Source organism: Aristolochia californica, unplaced genomic scaffold, assembly GCF_029961685.1.
Source record: "Aristolochia californica isolate CCGP_79_NKW_82.1479 unplaced genomic scaffold, dmAriCali1.0.hap1 SCAF_4, whole genome shotgun sequence".
Classification (NCBI taxonomy): domain Eukaryota; kingdom Viridiplantae; phylum Streptophyta; class Magnoliopsida; order Piperales; family Aristolochiaceae; genus Aristolochia; species Aristolochia californica.
Genome location: NW_027182103.1, coordinates 43,389,879 through 43,405,891, shown reverse-complemented (window position 1 = coordinate 43,405,891; position 16,013 = coordinate 43,389,879). Strand labels below are relative to the sequence as shown.

General features: G+C 38.8%; 1 protein-coding gene across 1 annotated transcript; it reads left to right on the top strand.

The window, feature by feature from the left end:
• Window positions 1-73: 73 nt before the first annotated feature.
• On the top strand, window positions 74-8,734 carry LOC137962730 (uncharacterized). Its single transcript, XM_068809763.1, has 14 exons — window positions 74-1,076; window positions 1,184-1,270; window positions 1,837-1,946; window positions 2,176-2,226; window positions 2,951-3,122; window positions 3,215-3,535; window positions 3,625-3,828; window positions 3,969-4,448; window positions 4,562-4,771; window positions 4,863-5,051; window positions 5,509-5,672; window positions 6,050-6,205; window positions 7,470-7,548; window positions 8,085-8,734. Exons 1-14 carry the CDS (start codon window positions 657-659, stop codon window positions 8,526-8,528), a joined length of 3,087 nt encoding a protein of 1,028 aa, XP_068665864.1. The 5' UTR covers window positions 74-656; the 3' UTR covers window positions 8,529-8,734.
• The last annotated feature ends 7,279 nt before the right edge of the window (window positions 8,735-16,013 follow it).

Below are 16,013 nucleotides of genomic sequence, written 5' to 3'. Positions count from 1 at the left end.
CAGTGGAATCCAATCCTAGGCGGAGACTGGATTTAGATTTCATCTACAAACCAGATGCAGCGTTGACGATTACGACGCCGCTTCGTGCACCTTCTCAAACTGCGCCTACCATTTTTCATTTGCTCATTATTTTCGGTTACTCTTTCCTAGTCTTTTACTCGGCTTTTCCAGACTAAAAGTCGCCAATCACTGATCTCTTTCTAACATCTGTGGCGAGACGAGAAGGGAAGGGCCAGTCGATTGGACTGCGAATTTTGACTGATTGTATGACTCCAAAATTTGTGTCATTTCGTGCTGATGGGGTTTTGGATTGGATTGTGACGTGGGGGGGACGATTGTTTCGGAAGTACTTCTTTTTTCTTATCACCGACACTGGGAGGAGTCGGAATGGGAGATCATTTTGATTCTATTCTTCAGCCTGGAAGCTAGTTTTTGTTTCTTTAGTGTACCTTGTTGCTGCGGATGGAAGTGGCTTGCGAATCCAGTGAAGTTCAGCTGGTTTATTGAGAAGGAGACGACGGACATTAGTCACTGGTCCCTTCCCTATGGCTTGATAACAGGAGAGGAAAGAATCTGCTGTTTCTTTTGTATGATTGTTTTTTCTCTCCTTACATCGTGGATTTGGTTTCAGTGTGGGATTCCATGGACTTTTAGCAATGGGTTCTCTGGAGAACGAGGTTTATGTCAAGAGAGCCCCACTACATCGATCTTCATCGACTAGAAATGATCGGCATTCCTTTCTGCATAGACCCAGATCACGATTTGCACGGTTTATCCTTTTTGAGAAACTAGATTATGTCCAATGGATTTGCGCAATTGCTGTCTTCTTCTTGGTTGGCATCCTGTTCCAGGCATTTCTCCCTGGATCCATCGTGGAAAAGTCGAGCAACTCTGGCATGTTAACGGGTCTAATTTCCAATGATTTGGTAGAGATGCGCAGTTTGGATTTTGGCCAAGGTTTGAGGTTTGAGCCATCAAAACTTCTGGAGAAGTTCCGAAAGGAGGCAGAAGAAGCTAGTTCAGCTGTCAGCAGGCCCCGAACTCGTGTTTCTATTAGAAAACCGCGGCTTGCTGTGGTTAGTTACTTCTTGGGCCGGTTTATGCATAGGTCTTGGCGCTTTCGGATTCAGTAAGGTCTTTTATGTTTGACTTGTTTGTACTGTTGGTGAAATTCTTTATGCAGGTCCTTCCTGATCTGTCAATGGATTCCATGCAATTGCTGATGGTTAGCGTTGCAAGTTCTTTGCTGGAAATTGGTTACACAGTTCAGGTACACGAGGCACGAATTTTAGGGGTTATCTTTTTTTTTCGCGTTTGTATCATTTGCAATTTGCTTCTGCGCTTTCGGTATCTATCAACTTGACAACTTCACATAATCACACGTTATTTAACTAGAAGTTGGATTGGATATAATTTTAATGGTTTATAGTTTGAAGTTTCTGTATTGTTGCTGATTGTTATTTCTTTGCCAAAATTTCTTGTCCTACAAAGGCTCATAACTGGTGAGCCTTATGGGTCATTAAACTTGTTATGTAACCTTCCAAGAGTACCTCTCTCGCCCCCTTTTGTTGGACAGAGCAATACTATGTTAGTATGAATTTAAGTTTGAGACTAATTGAATGGCTTGATTTAAAGCCAACATCCAAACTAAAACATGAAGCCTCCTAGTACATGGAATCAATTCTTTAGCATGCAGCTACATCTTGGTTTACATCCAGGCAAGAGGACGGTACATCCTAGTCATGGTGGTCATGATCTCAGGCTTGGATATTGAATCATGACCAATTTGTACTCACATTTACCCTAATACATGAGTTTTAATTAACTATTATGCAGGTTTATTCTCTTGAAGTTGGTCCAATTCATTCTGTTTGGAAAAGTATAGGAGTTCCTGTAACCATTCTGCGGGTCAGTGAGAAATCAGAAATTGCCGTAGATTGGCTCAGGTACGTGATACATATGGCTGCATAGTATATGTTACTTTAGCTTGTATTTCTGGAGATGTTTGGAGTAGCTAATAGCTAAGACTTTGTGTTCCCTATTAGTACAGTTTGGTCTTTCTTGCAGCTAGTTTAGCTTTTCCTCATCATCTAGTTATTTAAAAAACTATGGAGCCTCCCTTTACAGAATCCATGATTTTCAGATGGCTCTTAAGCTAATTTGTTACCTGTGCAGTTATGATGGTGTCCTCGCAAATTCTCTTGCGGCCAAAGATGTCCTTTCACGGTTAGTACTTCTTACAATTATCAAAATTTACCATGCTGAAGTAATACTTTGTGGTGTCATTTCTTTTATTATGATGTTTGAGGCAGAACATATATAGGCATAAAGCATACGGTGAAATGTTTTGATTGAAATACTTGTATGGTGTGACCTTTACTGTCTTAGTCACAGTTGTTTCCCTTTTTTGGTTCTGCTTCTTATTTTTTTTTTTTTTTAAGTGCTAATGCTTCATATAATTGAGTTACAGAAAAGGTAGTGTGCCTAAAATTATTGTTTTCTAGAGCCTGTTGGTTCAACCAACTAGTTAAAGGGTCTCACTGTGGCTATCTTTGAGCCAAAAGCTGCATCTAGTGCTTCTTTAGACACCTGACAATGTTCTGCTTCCTGATCTCTGTCTGGAACACCCCCAAAGTGCTAATGGTTTGACTAACTCTCTAGCAGAGAAGGAGCCACCCAGCAACAGTTTCCTGTTGGCACTTCTCTACCTCTTTGACTCTTTTTTTGTTCTTCTTTCATTGTAAATTCAACTCATGATGTATGCTTCTTTTGCTTAGGGAGTCTTTCTTTATGAAATCTTTTTCTCATTTGTTTTTTAAAAAAGAGTCTGTCTAGAACACAGCAGGTCACAAATCTAATTATTTCTCCATTTCTGATACTGCAAAGTATTCAAATTTGGTTTTTTTAAATGCGGGTATTTATTAAAGATGCATGTTCACACTTATTACAGTCTCTCCCAGGAGCCTTTCAAATATCTGCCTGTTATATGGACCATCCATGAAAGAATGCTGGCTCTTCGGCTGGGGGATTATGCTTCAAGTGGACAGATTCAACTAATCAACAACTGGAAGCATGCCTTCAATAGAGCGACTGTGGTTGTTTTTCCAAACTATAACTTGCCGGTAATTCTCATTAAACTCTCCCAGATGTGAGTTCAGTTTAATCCTCAATTTTATTGTTAAGTGTTTTTTTCCTCAAAATGTGACGACTTCAGATGATTTATTCCACATTTGATGCCGGCAACTTCTTTGTTATTCCGGGATCCACGGCTGAAGCTTTGGATGCAGACAGATACTCTGCCTTAAATGGTGGTCATGAGGTGCGAGTTGGCACTGGCTACAGTTCTGAAGACTTTATTATAGCCATAGTTGGCAGTCAATTTTCATATAGTGGTCTGTGGGTGGAACATGCACTTATCTTACAGGCATTAGTTCCACTTCTTACTGATTTTTCATCCACTGCAAATTCTGTTTCTCATCTAAAAGTTGGTATTGTTAGTGGAAACTCAACTAGTACCTATAAAATGGCTTTGGAGGTATGTTACAACTCATGTCTTCGCTTTACTCTTTGTTTTTATAATTATGGCCAAAGTATCATTGATTTTTTATTTTTTTTGTTTTACAGGCCATTTCCCTTAATCTTGGGTTTCCGAAAGAGAGTGTATTGCAGATAGGAATTGATGGGGGTGTTAACTCTTTTCTCAGATTAGCTGATCTTGTAATATATGGGTCATTTCTTGAAGAACAATCTTTCCCACCTATATTAATTCAAGCTATGTGCAATGGGAAGCCCATTATTTCCCCAGATCTGGCCATGATCAGAAAATATGTATCTCTCTCTCCCCTCTCTCTCTCTCTCTCTCTCTCTCTCTCTCTCATTCTGTTTATCTATCCACCTATCCAAATTTAATAGCAAACCTTGAGAGAAAAAAAAAAAAAAAACTAACTACACTTTTTGATAAAATCCAGGTAAATGACAGGGTAAATGGGCTCCTCTTTCCTAAGGATAAAATTGAAGTTCTGACTCAAGTTATATCTCAAGTAGTTTCAAATGGGAAATTATCTGCGTTGGCTCATAATATTGCATCAACTGGGAAAGCCCATGCTCGGAACTTTATGGTTTCCGAAACAGTTGAAGGGTATGCTTTTTTATTGGAAAATGTTCTCCAACTATCGTCAGAAGTTTCATCTCCCAAGCCTGTTGAAGAGATCCCTCCACGGCTTAAAATGGCATGGCAGTGGCACTTGTTTGAAGATGTTTTAGGTGTGATGTATGTGAATAGAACTCATACTAGTAATAACTTTCTGGACAAGATTGAGGAGCTGCAAGAGACACAAAATTTAGACAACAATAGTGACAGTGGTGAGGAAGCTTTCTCAATAAATGATTGGGAGGAAGAAAAAGCTATAGAGATAGCAAATGGTAGAAAGAGACGAGAGGAAGAAGAGGTGAGATAAGAAGGCATAATTCATTCTTTTACAAGTTCTAGTGGTTTGTGAGTGCCTGTTTCTGGTTCCTCATGTTATGCCTCAATGAAGTTCCTTGCTTGAATTTGATGCAGTTGAAAGAGAGAACTGATCAACCTCGTGGGACCTGGGAGGAAGTCTACCGGAGTGCAAAACGGGTGGATAGGACAAAAAATGAGCTGTCTGAAAGGGATGATCGAGAGCTTGAAAGAACTGGCCAGCCTCTGTGTATATATGAACCCTACTTTGGGGAAGGGACCTGGCCTTTTCTGCATCTAAATTCACTTTATAGAGGAATTGGGTTGGTGAGTTACTTAGACGAATTTCTTTTTCTTTTTGACTGTGTATTTTGTCAAGAAATGTAACTCTTGTTTTTGGTTTGTAAAATTGTGTCAGTCAACAAAAGGTAGAAGACCAGGTGCAGATGATATAGATGGGCCTTCAAGGATTCCCATTCTTAACAATCCTTATTACCGAGATGTCCTTGGTGAATATGGAGCATTCTTTGCAATTGCAAACAGGATTGATCGGATTCACAAGAATGCTTGGATAGGCTTTCAATCATGGAGAGCAGCAGCTAGAAATGTATGTGATTATCTTCATATTCTCACAATTCCATGCTCTTAATTCCTTGTTATATTTTGATCTTGAATCTTGCTGTTTTATTGTTAATATCTGATATTTCGGTATATTATTTTTCTGTTATTTGTGTGTCATTAAGGCACAGTGACTTTTCAAGTGAAATATGAAACGAAAAATTACATTGGCAACCCATTTAATTTGAAAGTAATATAACGTATTAGTCACACAAGGGGAGAAATTCAACCAGGAAGGATGACTCTTCCAGTCTATCATCCTTTCCTTCAAATGAGCTGAACTTCTGCAATTAGATCTCAAACTTTGGTAAAGAAAGGTACATATAGCAAGTAAAACATTGTTTTTGTTCTGTCAAAACATGAAAAGAAAATGATCTTGAGATGTATAATATTAGTTCTTTTATTTTGAAAATTCTATTGCTGATGTCAGATGATTCCTCAAGCAGGGTTCATTGTCAAAGACTGCTGAAAGGGCATTGTTAGAAGCTATTGAATCTCAGAGACATGGAGATGCTTTTTACTTTTGGGTTCGTATGGACAAGGATCCCAGGAACCCTCTTCAACTGGACTTTTGGTCTTTCTGCGATGCAATAAATGCTGGAAATTGCAGGTATGCTGCATCACATCTGTTATTGATTTGAAGACAATTCTAAGCACCATTAAGCATTGGGTTGATGAGTATGGTGATAATACCCTTTTTATTTCTGAAAATCTATCATCTTCACTTTATTCAGAATTGGGATGTAGAGCTCTGAAGTTAACAGTTTCTTTCCCACTCTTACATGCAGTGAAAATGACATACACATAAATATGAATAAATTAATAGTCTGACTAATTTCAGAGCACTAGGTCGTGATGGTCAGATTAAAGTTTGATCTATGGGCTCGGTAATCTGTTTTATGTCCATTAGAAAAGGAAGAGCTTTCTAAATCAGTGATTAACTTTGATGGAATAGTTCTATACCCACCTGTGCTTGGCTTGTTGAAGGTTTGCAGTATCTGAAGCTCTTCGAAGGATGTACGGGATCCAAGATAAGAAATGGGATTCTTTGCCACCCATGCCTACAGGGGGTGGCATCTGGTCTGTCATGCATAGCTGGGCTTTACCAACTCGATCTTTTCTTGAATTTGTTATGTTCTCAAGGTATGTAAACATTAAGGACATGAAATTGTCCTTTTCTTAAATTTTTTATGGGTTTAATTATTATAATCTAGTAGTTGTTTGTTAAAAAACCACATTAGTACTAGAGATCTTTTTTTTCGAAGTATTTATTTGTTTATATATGTTTCATATTGGATGGAACTAAATGTAAATAGTATTATTAAGGTTTGCAGTGGATGGTGAGAGTTGGATTTCTGAAACTCCTATGTGTCAAGTTTTAACATTAGCCATACCCAAAAAATGAGAAAAGTAACACTTACTTGGGAGACCTGATATACAAGAGGTCCACATCAGACATGTGAGCGAGAGGAAAAGTATTCTCGGTATTTGTTGAGTTGCTGAACGGTATCTTTTCTAGAATCAAGCATGTTCATGAACTCCTTGCAGGCTGTTGCATACACAATTTTTGCTTTTCCCCATTACAGCAAATACTTGCAGTTGAGAGCCAATTACAAGTCACTGCAAGGGGCTTATAAATTATCATAATAAATTGCTGAAACTCAACATTAATCCTACATTTTGGTTTGTGTCCTGCATCTCTACCAAGTAAACTAAATTAATTTGAATTTTTGCATGTAAAACACATCTTATAGAGCAATTTTGAACATTCTTAAAGTTTGAGGCTCACATAAAAATGATGATCATCTAGTAGGTGCTATTTTTGGCTCTATTGTACCCATCCAGGTGAGTTTCTAAATGAGAAGATCGTGTTCTCACTTTGACATCCGTACTTTATTTGCACGAGTCTAGGATAATTGGCCTACATCATGCTCTTTATTTGGGTATCTTTGGAAATATGTCACTCCACTGTTTTTGCTTGCAATGACTGGGAATTATTAAAAACAGGACATTTTTTTCATGTATGAATTAGAAACATCTATTGAAAGCCTTCAAATGTGAGTTAATGTGTACGTGTATGCGCCTGATACAACGGATGACATGATAAAAGTTATCTCTACATAGTATTTCTACCCCTTTGATCTAAGTTGATGCTTTTGAAATGTTTTAGATTAATGCTTTTGAGTTCTAGGTGAAGACAAAACTTCAGAGCAGGTCAAGTGACCACCCTAGCTCCACCAATATGCTATTTGATGTATACATTGCAACTGTGCTTTATAGTATTTCTCAAAAAGGAAAGCAAAAAGTGCTTTATACTAGCAGTTGCCTGTAAAAAAGAGGGGAGGGGGTGTTGTTACATGTGCGGAAATCTTTAGTAACTATGTGAGCTTGTAATTTCCTTCTGCAGAATGTTCGTTGATGCATTGGATGCACATATGTATGATGAGCATCATCGGAGTGGATATTGTTACTTGAGTTTATCAAAGGTACTATTTTTCACCAGCTATAAGTGATAATTTATATTCCTCGGTAGTACTTTTACATGTCAAGTTCCTTTCTCCAAATAATTACCTGTGATGGGCTGGTGGTAGGCATGGGAGAGGGGATTGATGCAGTCTCTTCCTAAGAGAATTTGGTTTCATTTGAGCAGTAAACTAGGAAGTTCAGCCATTAGAAATTATTTTTCCATGTCATATTTGAAGACTGTCTGGCCCATCATTGATAGTATTGCTGACATTGTATCTTCTACTCATTGTAATTGAAATCTCACTCCTAGATCAGCCAATTCTTTGGCTGATAAATTAGCAAAATTTGGAACTTCCCAGCAATCTCTTATTGTTTGGGAAGGCTTACCTCCTTTGTAAATTACTCTTTTGAGCTTTTGTAATAATAAAAATCAGTATCATTTAAAAATAAAATAAAAAAATTTGAAGATTGTTCAGCTGAAAATTAGTGTTGCCTAGTAGTCAATTGTATTAGAATGTTAACCATAACAACTATGTTGAATTTTAAAAATATACAGGATCGACATTGCTACTCACGTCTGCTTGAGTTGCTTGTCAATGTGTGGGCCTACCACAGTGCAAGGCACATGGTGTATGTGAACCCTGCTGATGGTACCATGACAGAGCAACACCGGCTCAAGAGCCGAAGAGGCCAAATGTGGGTCAAATGGTTCTCTTTTGCAACCTTAAAGAGCATGGATGAGGAGCTGGCTGAGGAACTGGATTCAGACAAGCCAAACAGACGATGGCTTTGGCCATCCACTGGTGAAGTGTTCTGGCAGGGCATTTATGAGAGGGAGCGAAACCAATGGCATAAGCAAAAGGAGAAGAGGAAGCAGCAGAGCAAAGATAAAATACAAAGAATGAGGAAGAAAGAAAGACAAAAAGCACTCGGGAAGTACATAAAACCACCCCCAGAGAGGATTAGTATAAATTCCAGCACAACAGTAGGATCAGGGTAGAGTGATTAGATGAGCTTGCTGATATTTTGTCTTCAATATATGATTTGATCATTCTTTTTTCCTTTCCCCCCCTTAAATGTGCACTAATTGTTGAGGGGGGGAGGGATGCGTATGTGTAATTTGTAATTCTGCTTTTTGATTTTGTTTGTAACATTTGCATCCTTCTGGGCATTGGGGTTCAATTCAAGATTAATTGTTCTGTGTACATTAAAGTTTACTTGTCATTCCATGTCAGTTAGTGTTCATTACTCCCATTCTTTCCAAAGTGAGTTTGTCACTCTTGGTTTTGTCCTCAAGAATTCAGATGTCTTTAAACGTAGAAAAGGATAGAGGATTGGGTACCCATTTCATCCTTCTCTAGTTTTCCTTTCATCAATATACCAGATCATGTTGTGGGGAGTGGGACTCTGGAACACCAATGAACCTGTTTGTGTTGACTATCCAATTAAAAGCATGTGAAATTTGAGGGAACCTGTACTACCCAGAATCGAATATGCTGAATTATTTTTCCAGCTCCACTTTACCCGTTCTTTTCTCAGAAAATGCCAATATCAAAATTCTCACACGACAGCAAAGAATACAATGTTGAGCAGAACCTTAGAGAACATTTCTCTTTAGCAGGAAAACAACAGGTTTAAAGAACCACAAGATGGCACAGGTAGAAAGTTTAAAGAAGCAGGCAATAAGAATCTTATCTGCAAGCTAAACCGTGATGCATGGTCTCGCGAAGCCAAAATGAAAATGGAGAAGAGAATCATAGGTTACCTTTTTAAGACTTTTGCTGGTAAGGAGGATAGTCCGTATAGCTCTCTATTTATGTAATATCCTCCATATCCGATTATTTATGTTTTGTAAAAATCCAGATTTGGGCGAAGAAATGGAGAAAATTGAGATAAATAAGGGAAATGAGAAGAATTGTTTTTTGTACAGCATGTGTACGAATTCCCAAATTTCTTAAATAGGTGCTTTGAGTTCCAAATTACAAAAAAATTCTATATATTTAATAAACCTTAATCTCCTTAATTACATATTCTATATACATGACAATTTAACCATTGAAGTGGTAAAATAACCAAAATACCCCTCAAGTTGGAGCGTATATATCCAATAGTCCTAGCTTGTTATAAAATAATATAAATTCTCGCTTGTTAAGGGCCTTGGTGAAGACATCTCTCAACTGATCTCCAGACCCAACAAACAAAGTCACTACTACCTTTTTCATCATTGCTCTCGAATGAAGTGACAATCCACTTTTATATGTTTAGTCCTCTCATGGAAAACTAAGTTACTTGCAATAAAGGTTGTAGTTTGATTATCACAAAACATACTCATCGGCTCATCTTGGTTGAAACCCAACTCTTGTAAGATTGGCCTAACCCACATCAATTTGCTCACTGTACGAATCATCGCCCTGTATTTAGCTTCTACACTAGACTAGGCTACAACATTTTGTTTTTTAATTTGCTAATGCACCAACTTTCTTTTTAGGAAGACACAATATCCAAAGGATGATTTTATGTCCAATTCAGACCCTACATTGCCTGCATTAGTGAAAGCCTCTACCTTCATATGATTGTTAGGTCTAAAGAAAAGACTTTTTCCTTGTGCTCCTTTCGAATACCTCAAAATTCTTTGTGCAACTTCTAAGTATACTTTCGAGGATGTTCCATAAACTGGCTCATTACACCTACTGCAAAAGAAATGCTAGGTCAAATTGTATTAATCTTAGTTATTAGTGCAAAAGTATCCTGATAGTTTATCCCATATTTTTGTGTATATCCCTTTGCAGCTAGCCAAGTTTTATATCTGTCAATACTTCTATCCAGTTTGAGTTTCACTGTGAATACCCACCGACATCCAATTATCTTTATTCCTTTAGGTTGGGGAACAAGTTCCCACGTGACATTCTTTTGTAGAGCCTCCATCTCTTCATTCATCGCCTTTTTCCATTTTGGATCAGCTAATGCATCTTGCACATTACTAGAAATAGAAACCTTGGATAATTGATCAACAGTAAATGCATACGATTTAGTTAACCTATGGGAGAACACATAGTTGTTGATTGAGTATTTGGTCTTGGCTTCAAGATCAAGTTCATATTATTTTTTTGGAACTCCCCTATTTAATCTTTGTCGATATCTAGGGGTTATATTTTCTGTAGGAACACATGTTTCATTAGACTCATCAAACACAAGATTCGTATTTACCTGAGGAGGAAATTTCTGGGTTGATTCTTCAGTTGTTGGTATAGACATGGGCAACTCTAAGGGTTCTTCAGGAGAAATTAATGAATCACAGTCTTGTTGCACATCATGATACTTGAAAATTCGTTCACCGTTTCTAACTCAATAAACTCAGCACCTTCGCTATTTTCTTGTTGAACATTCTCTTCATTTGAACTCTCCCCCTAAAGAGATTTCCAAGAGACCCCCCCTGAATAATATGGTATTGATTCATGGAAGGAGACATTTAGAGTCACATGGAGCTTTTGGGAGTTTGGATCATAGCACCGACATCCTTTTAGAAATTCAGAGCAGCTAATAAATACACATCGTTTGGCACATGGATCAAGTTTATTTTGCAAGATTTTTGGGATATTAACATATGCGGTACACCCAAAAATTTGGGGTTCAAGATTTGGTAGATGGGGAATTGAAATCAGGGATTGCAACTTGCACTGAGGAGTCTGAAAATCTATTATTCGAGAAGGTGTTCGATTGATGAGGTAGGCAGTAGATTTGATAACTTCTCCCCAATAAAACTGAGGCATGTTCATGCCAAAGAGAGAAAGGCACGCACTACTTCCAAAAGTTGTCTATTATTCCTTTCTATCAATCCATTTTGTTGGGAAGTATTGGTACAAGAGGTTTGATGACGAATTCCATGATTGGTCAGAAAATTCTTGAGAGAAGCATTGACAAACACAGTACCATTGTCAGATTGCAAAACACGAATCTGCTTTTGGTACTGAGTATGTATCATGTTGTAGAATTTTTAAAATGCTAGACACATATCACTCTTTTTTTATAAGCAAAGATACCCAAGTCATTCTAGTGCATTCATCAATAAATTTCACAAAGTAACGAGCTCTAGAAATAGAGGGAACCTTGGCTGGACCCCAAATATCGAAATGAATAACTTCAAAAGGTTCAAAACTTTTATTCAAACTCGGTAAATAAGAGATACGGTGGCTCTTAGCCAGTTCACAGGTGTCACAATGAAAATCCAAATCATTCAAACCTAAAAAAAGTTGTGGGTGCAATTTCTTAAGGTAACCAAAGGAAAGATGGTCTAATCTTCGGTGCCATAACCATATAATTGTTTGAGCATTATCTTCACTGCTTGCTTGATTTGCTTGACTGATTTTCGATCCCCCGTTCTCTTCAACTCCAAATAGTAGAGTTTAGCCCGTCTAACACCATAACCAAGAATCTTCCGGGTTAGAATGTCCTAAAAGACACAAAATGAGGGCCAAAAGGTTATAATACAGGCAAGAGTGGAAGTAATTTGGCTAACAGACAAAAGATTATATTCAAGAGATAGAACCGCAAAGACAATTTCTAATGTAAGATTATTAGACAATATAACAGATCCTTTTCCAATAATAGGAGAGGTACTACCATTGGCTGTTGACATAACAGATTACGGAGAAGGGAGGATAGATCGTAACTGACTGGGATCCCTTATCATGTGATTGGATGCACCTGTATCAATAATCCAAGTTCTATTCTTAGAATTTACAGAGAATAGTGATGTTTTACCGAGAATACTTGGATGGGCAACATTTGTCGTAGGTAGCCAACAATCTATTTCTGGTTTTTTTTTTTTTTAAAATCTCACCACTCCGGATAGCTAATCTCATAACAACGTTGTTGTGAATATCCTTTTTCTCCGTAGTGAGTGCACACTCGTTTGTTACCTTTTCTAGATGATTAAGTGTGCCGACTGCTTGATGATCCTTGTCGATTTTGGTTAGCCAACATAGTCGAGTTCTCTGAGATTGGGCGATAACTCCCCATTGTCTGTCTCTATTGATATTTTCTTCTAACATATGCATATGTGCTCTCCAAATCAAGTTTGGGGTCTCTTCGCAAGATTTCTCCACGAAACTGATCAAACTCAGAGTCAAGCCCACTAAGAAAAATATGAACTCAAAGCATAGTTATTGCAGAGTGCAACTGGATTAGTCCTTTGACAGTTCCTTCCTGAGAGATAGTTCTATGATCAATTTCTTGGAAAATAGCAACAAGTTCATTGCAGTATGTGGATAATGGTCTACCATTTTTTTTGGTATAAAAAGATTTCTGGTTCAGATCAAATATATACGTTTCGTCTGATCCATCATAGAACGTTTTTTATACTACTTCCCATATCTCCCTAGCAGTGGAGAGGCGAATAAATCACTGCATTAGCAACGGACTCATTGAGTCAATAAACCAACTTTTTACTCTTTGATTTTTAGTAATCCATACTCCAAGATTGGGATCTCCAGATGCTGGTTTTCTCGTTTTGCCAGTGAGATATCTAGCTTTATTGTGAGCGCCAATTCGCATCTGCATGAGCTGGGACCATAATGAATAATTGGTCTCATCGAGGATGATTCCAGTTGGAAATGCAGAATTATCTTAGTGGACGATAATCTGTGGTGATGGGATAAGTTCGGTTGATGCGCATGTAGTGGTGGCCATCAATTTCTATTAATGGATTATCCAGAATAATCCCAATCACAACTTTGTCCAGTATGGAAATTTGGTTCGGTCTTGTCTGATCCGGTTTGGTTCGTCTAATCCGATTTGGGTAGGGTCCGGTTCTGGTTCGATACAATTGTGGTCCGGTTTGGATCCGTTGGGTTGACCCGCAGATAAATAAAGGAACAATGTTCCTAAGTTAAAAGAATATTTTTTTTCACCTTTCTTCTTCGGTGACAGTAGCGTCGGCTTCCTTTGGCGCAGTGGTTGGCAATGACAACGGGACCGGTGGTGCGCTCGTTGGTGATGCTATTTCGGCTATGGGACCATCGTTGTAGAAAGAAAAACAGAGTTCTGCAAGTCGTCTTCCTTCGTCGACAGCGGTGATCGGTTACAATTACGGGCTGGTGGTGCAGTCGTTGATGATCGTCGTCGGCGACGCTATTTCGGCTACGGGACTGCTGGGATACTGGGTTGCAGAAAACAGAGTTTAGTAACTCCCCGACGATTTTTATTTTTTTCAGCTACCTCCTTCGACGACTATGGGAGCACTTAGCTCTGACCTTCGGCAACGAAAGGAAAAGAGAATTCTCCCGCTCTGATACCATGTAAAACCGAGACAGAAAATTGTTTCAAAGAATGTTTTCCGACAATGTATTATTCTCTATTTCGGACGCTACTAATAATACATTACATGTTGATTTTAGGATCTAAATTGATCCTAAAATCAAGGAACCAAATCATAGAATCAAGGAAACAATTCATTTCCTACAATCACGCTAATTTAGCGTTCATTACAGGTTTGCAAACATATAAGATCCTTAATCTGATATCATGTTAAATTTGGGTTAAAAGCCCTATCCTAAAATCACTAGCCACTTAGGAAACATTTTTCCCAGCGCAAAATCTTTGTATTTATTAATGTACGTGGGATTTCTATCCTTCTAATTGCAGGCACAGTGAGCGAAATGGGAACCACCACACGTAAGATTCCAGCATTTCGTCTACCCCCGGTCGGAGTATGTCAAAATTGGTGCAGTTCTCCGGCACTATGCTTACGAGGTGATGGCTTTGCATGGACTCCTGCATTCCGAGATTCAGGTATTGTATACTTGTGCGATCAGTCCTTGCGTTGAGGGAGCCAGGTGACAAACCCAGTTGATCGGAGTATATCAGGGTTTTGAATCAGAATCGCAGGAAATTTAATTCCTCCAGTCTCAACGTCACACAGAATCAAAGTGTGGCACCTGAGAAATTCATATAACACATTAATAAGAGAATCATTCATCAAACCATCAACCATTTATGCTTAAGGGTCACTGCAGAACCAAAATTTCACATTTTAGCATACCCAATCTCTTTCAAAAAGAGTAAAACATAACTTCGAAAGGCTTCATTTAATACAGAAATCGTAAAAATTTCTTACCTGTTTACCAATAAATAAGCAGGCAGTAAAACGAAGGTTTACCAGCCATACTGCAAGCACAGTCCACCGGTATAATAATAATAAAAAGAAGGTTTTTGATTTTGGAATCTCTCTCCAGTCCATATGTAACATCTAGTCGCCGACGTCTCGACTGTGACGACGCCTGTAACGTCTTAAGAGGGGGCTTATGATCGTGCTCACCCCTGTAAAAGATTACGAACACTTGTATTACTTCTTTGAGTACATAGATGAGCTCACCTCGTTACATTCGTTCCATCTCTCTACTATTTAAGGCACCTTACAACCTGCGGGTGACCTTCCGATCAGAGATCCTGGACGCCACCAGCCAAGCTGCAGAGCTAATAAGGAGCTTGGGCAAGGACCTCAACAACATGAAACACAGACTTGAAACCTCTCTTCTCAAACGAGTACACAGCTCTACAGTTCACCTCCAGCTTTCCATCGACATGCACTCCTATCTTCTCACATAAACCCACGATCACCACCTAATGGACAAGCCGAATAAGCTCCTTCCTCAGCCGAGCAAACTCTCACAGACCTTGTCTTCAACTCTCTACGAGCTCTCCGACTTGGGCAGCACGGGTCCTGAGCCCTCTCTGAAGGATCTCTCAGAGAACAAAGCTAGCCAAGCGGAATCCTACCACGAGACCATGAAGAGGCAGCAGAGGCGACTGTATTCATGGCCTTGGCGAGAAGTTGATGAGTTTGAAGAGGAAGGAGCAATTGGAACTGGTATACTGCTGCCCAAGATGAGGACACTTGAGAGCACCGCAGCCCTGTCGCTGGCCACATTCACCTCACTGCTTATTGAATTTGTGGCTAGCCTTGATCACCTGGTTGAGGCAGTCGACGAGCCAAGTTCAAGCCTGAGCCCGTATGAAGCTGACGGGAACATACAAATGATACCAAATGAATAGGTTAAGATTAGTCACGTTGGTTACTCTACAGGAACTTTAAACTCCATTTTTGCCAACCATAATGAACCTTGCAATAAATTTGCGCTAACGTAATTATCTGTCATTTTCAGCTTCATTCAGATAAATGTTCTTATAGAAATGGAAACAGAACCAGATAAGGGTAGATGACTCGGTTTTCCCGGGCATGTTGTGTCTTAGAAATTCAACACCTTTTCCCATAACACCTCTTTTCATAAGGTTTTAGCCTTGAAAATCCAAGATATCTAGTCTAATACACACGACTCGCAACAAGATACCCCACCCTTGGACATGACCCTATTGGATCAAAATTTCCCACCAATTATAAGAACACCTGAGACTAAAATCTACTAAATTCACTTACTGAGTCACTGACCTCGATATCTGGCCCAAGTTGTTCAGTTCAACCCAAGTC

Bases quoted from the DNA above. Each gene is read 5' to 3' on its own strand.
- LOC137962730 (XM_068809763.1), top strand. From the start codon at position 657: ATGGGTTCTCTGGAGAACGAGGTTTATGTCAAGAGAGCCCCACTACAT. The intron at 1,077-1,183 runs GTTAGTTACTTC...TTCTTTATGCAG, and splicing joins GAAAACCGCGGCTTGCTGTG to GTCCTTCCTGATCTGTCAAT. The intron at 7,549-8,084 runs GTACTATTTTTC...AAAAATATACAG, and splicing joins GTTACTTGAGTTTATCAAAG to GATCGACATTGCTACTCACG.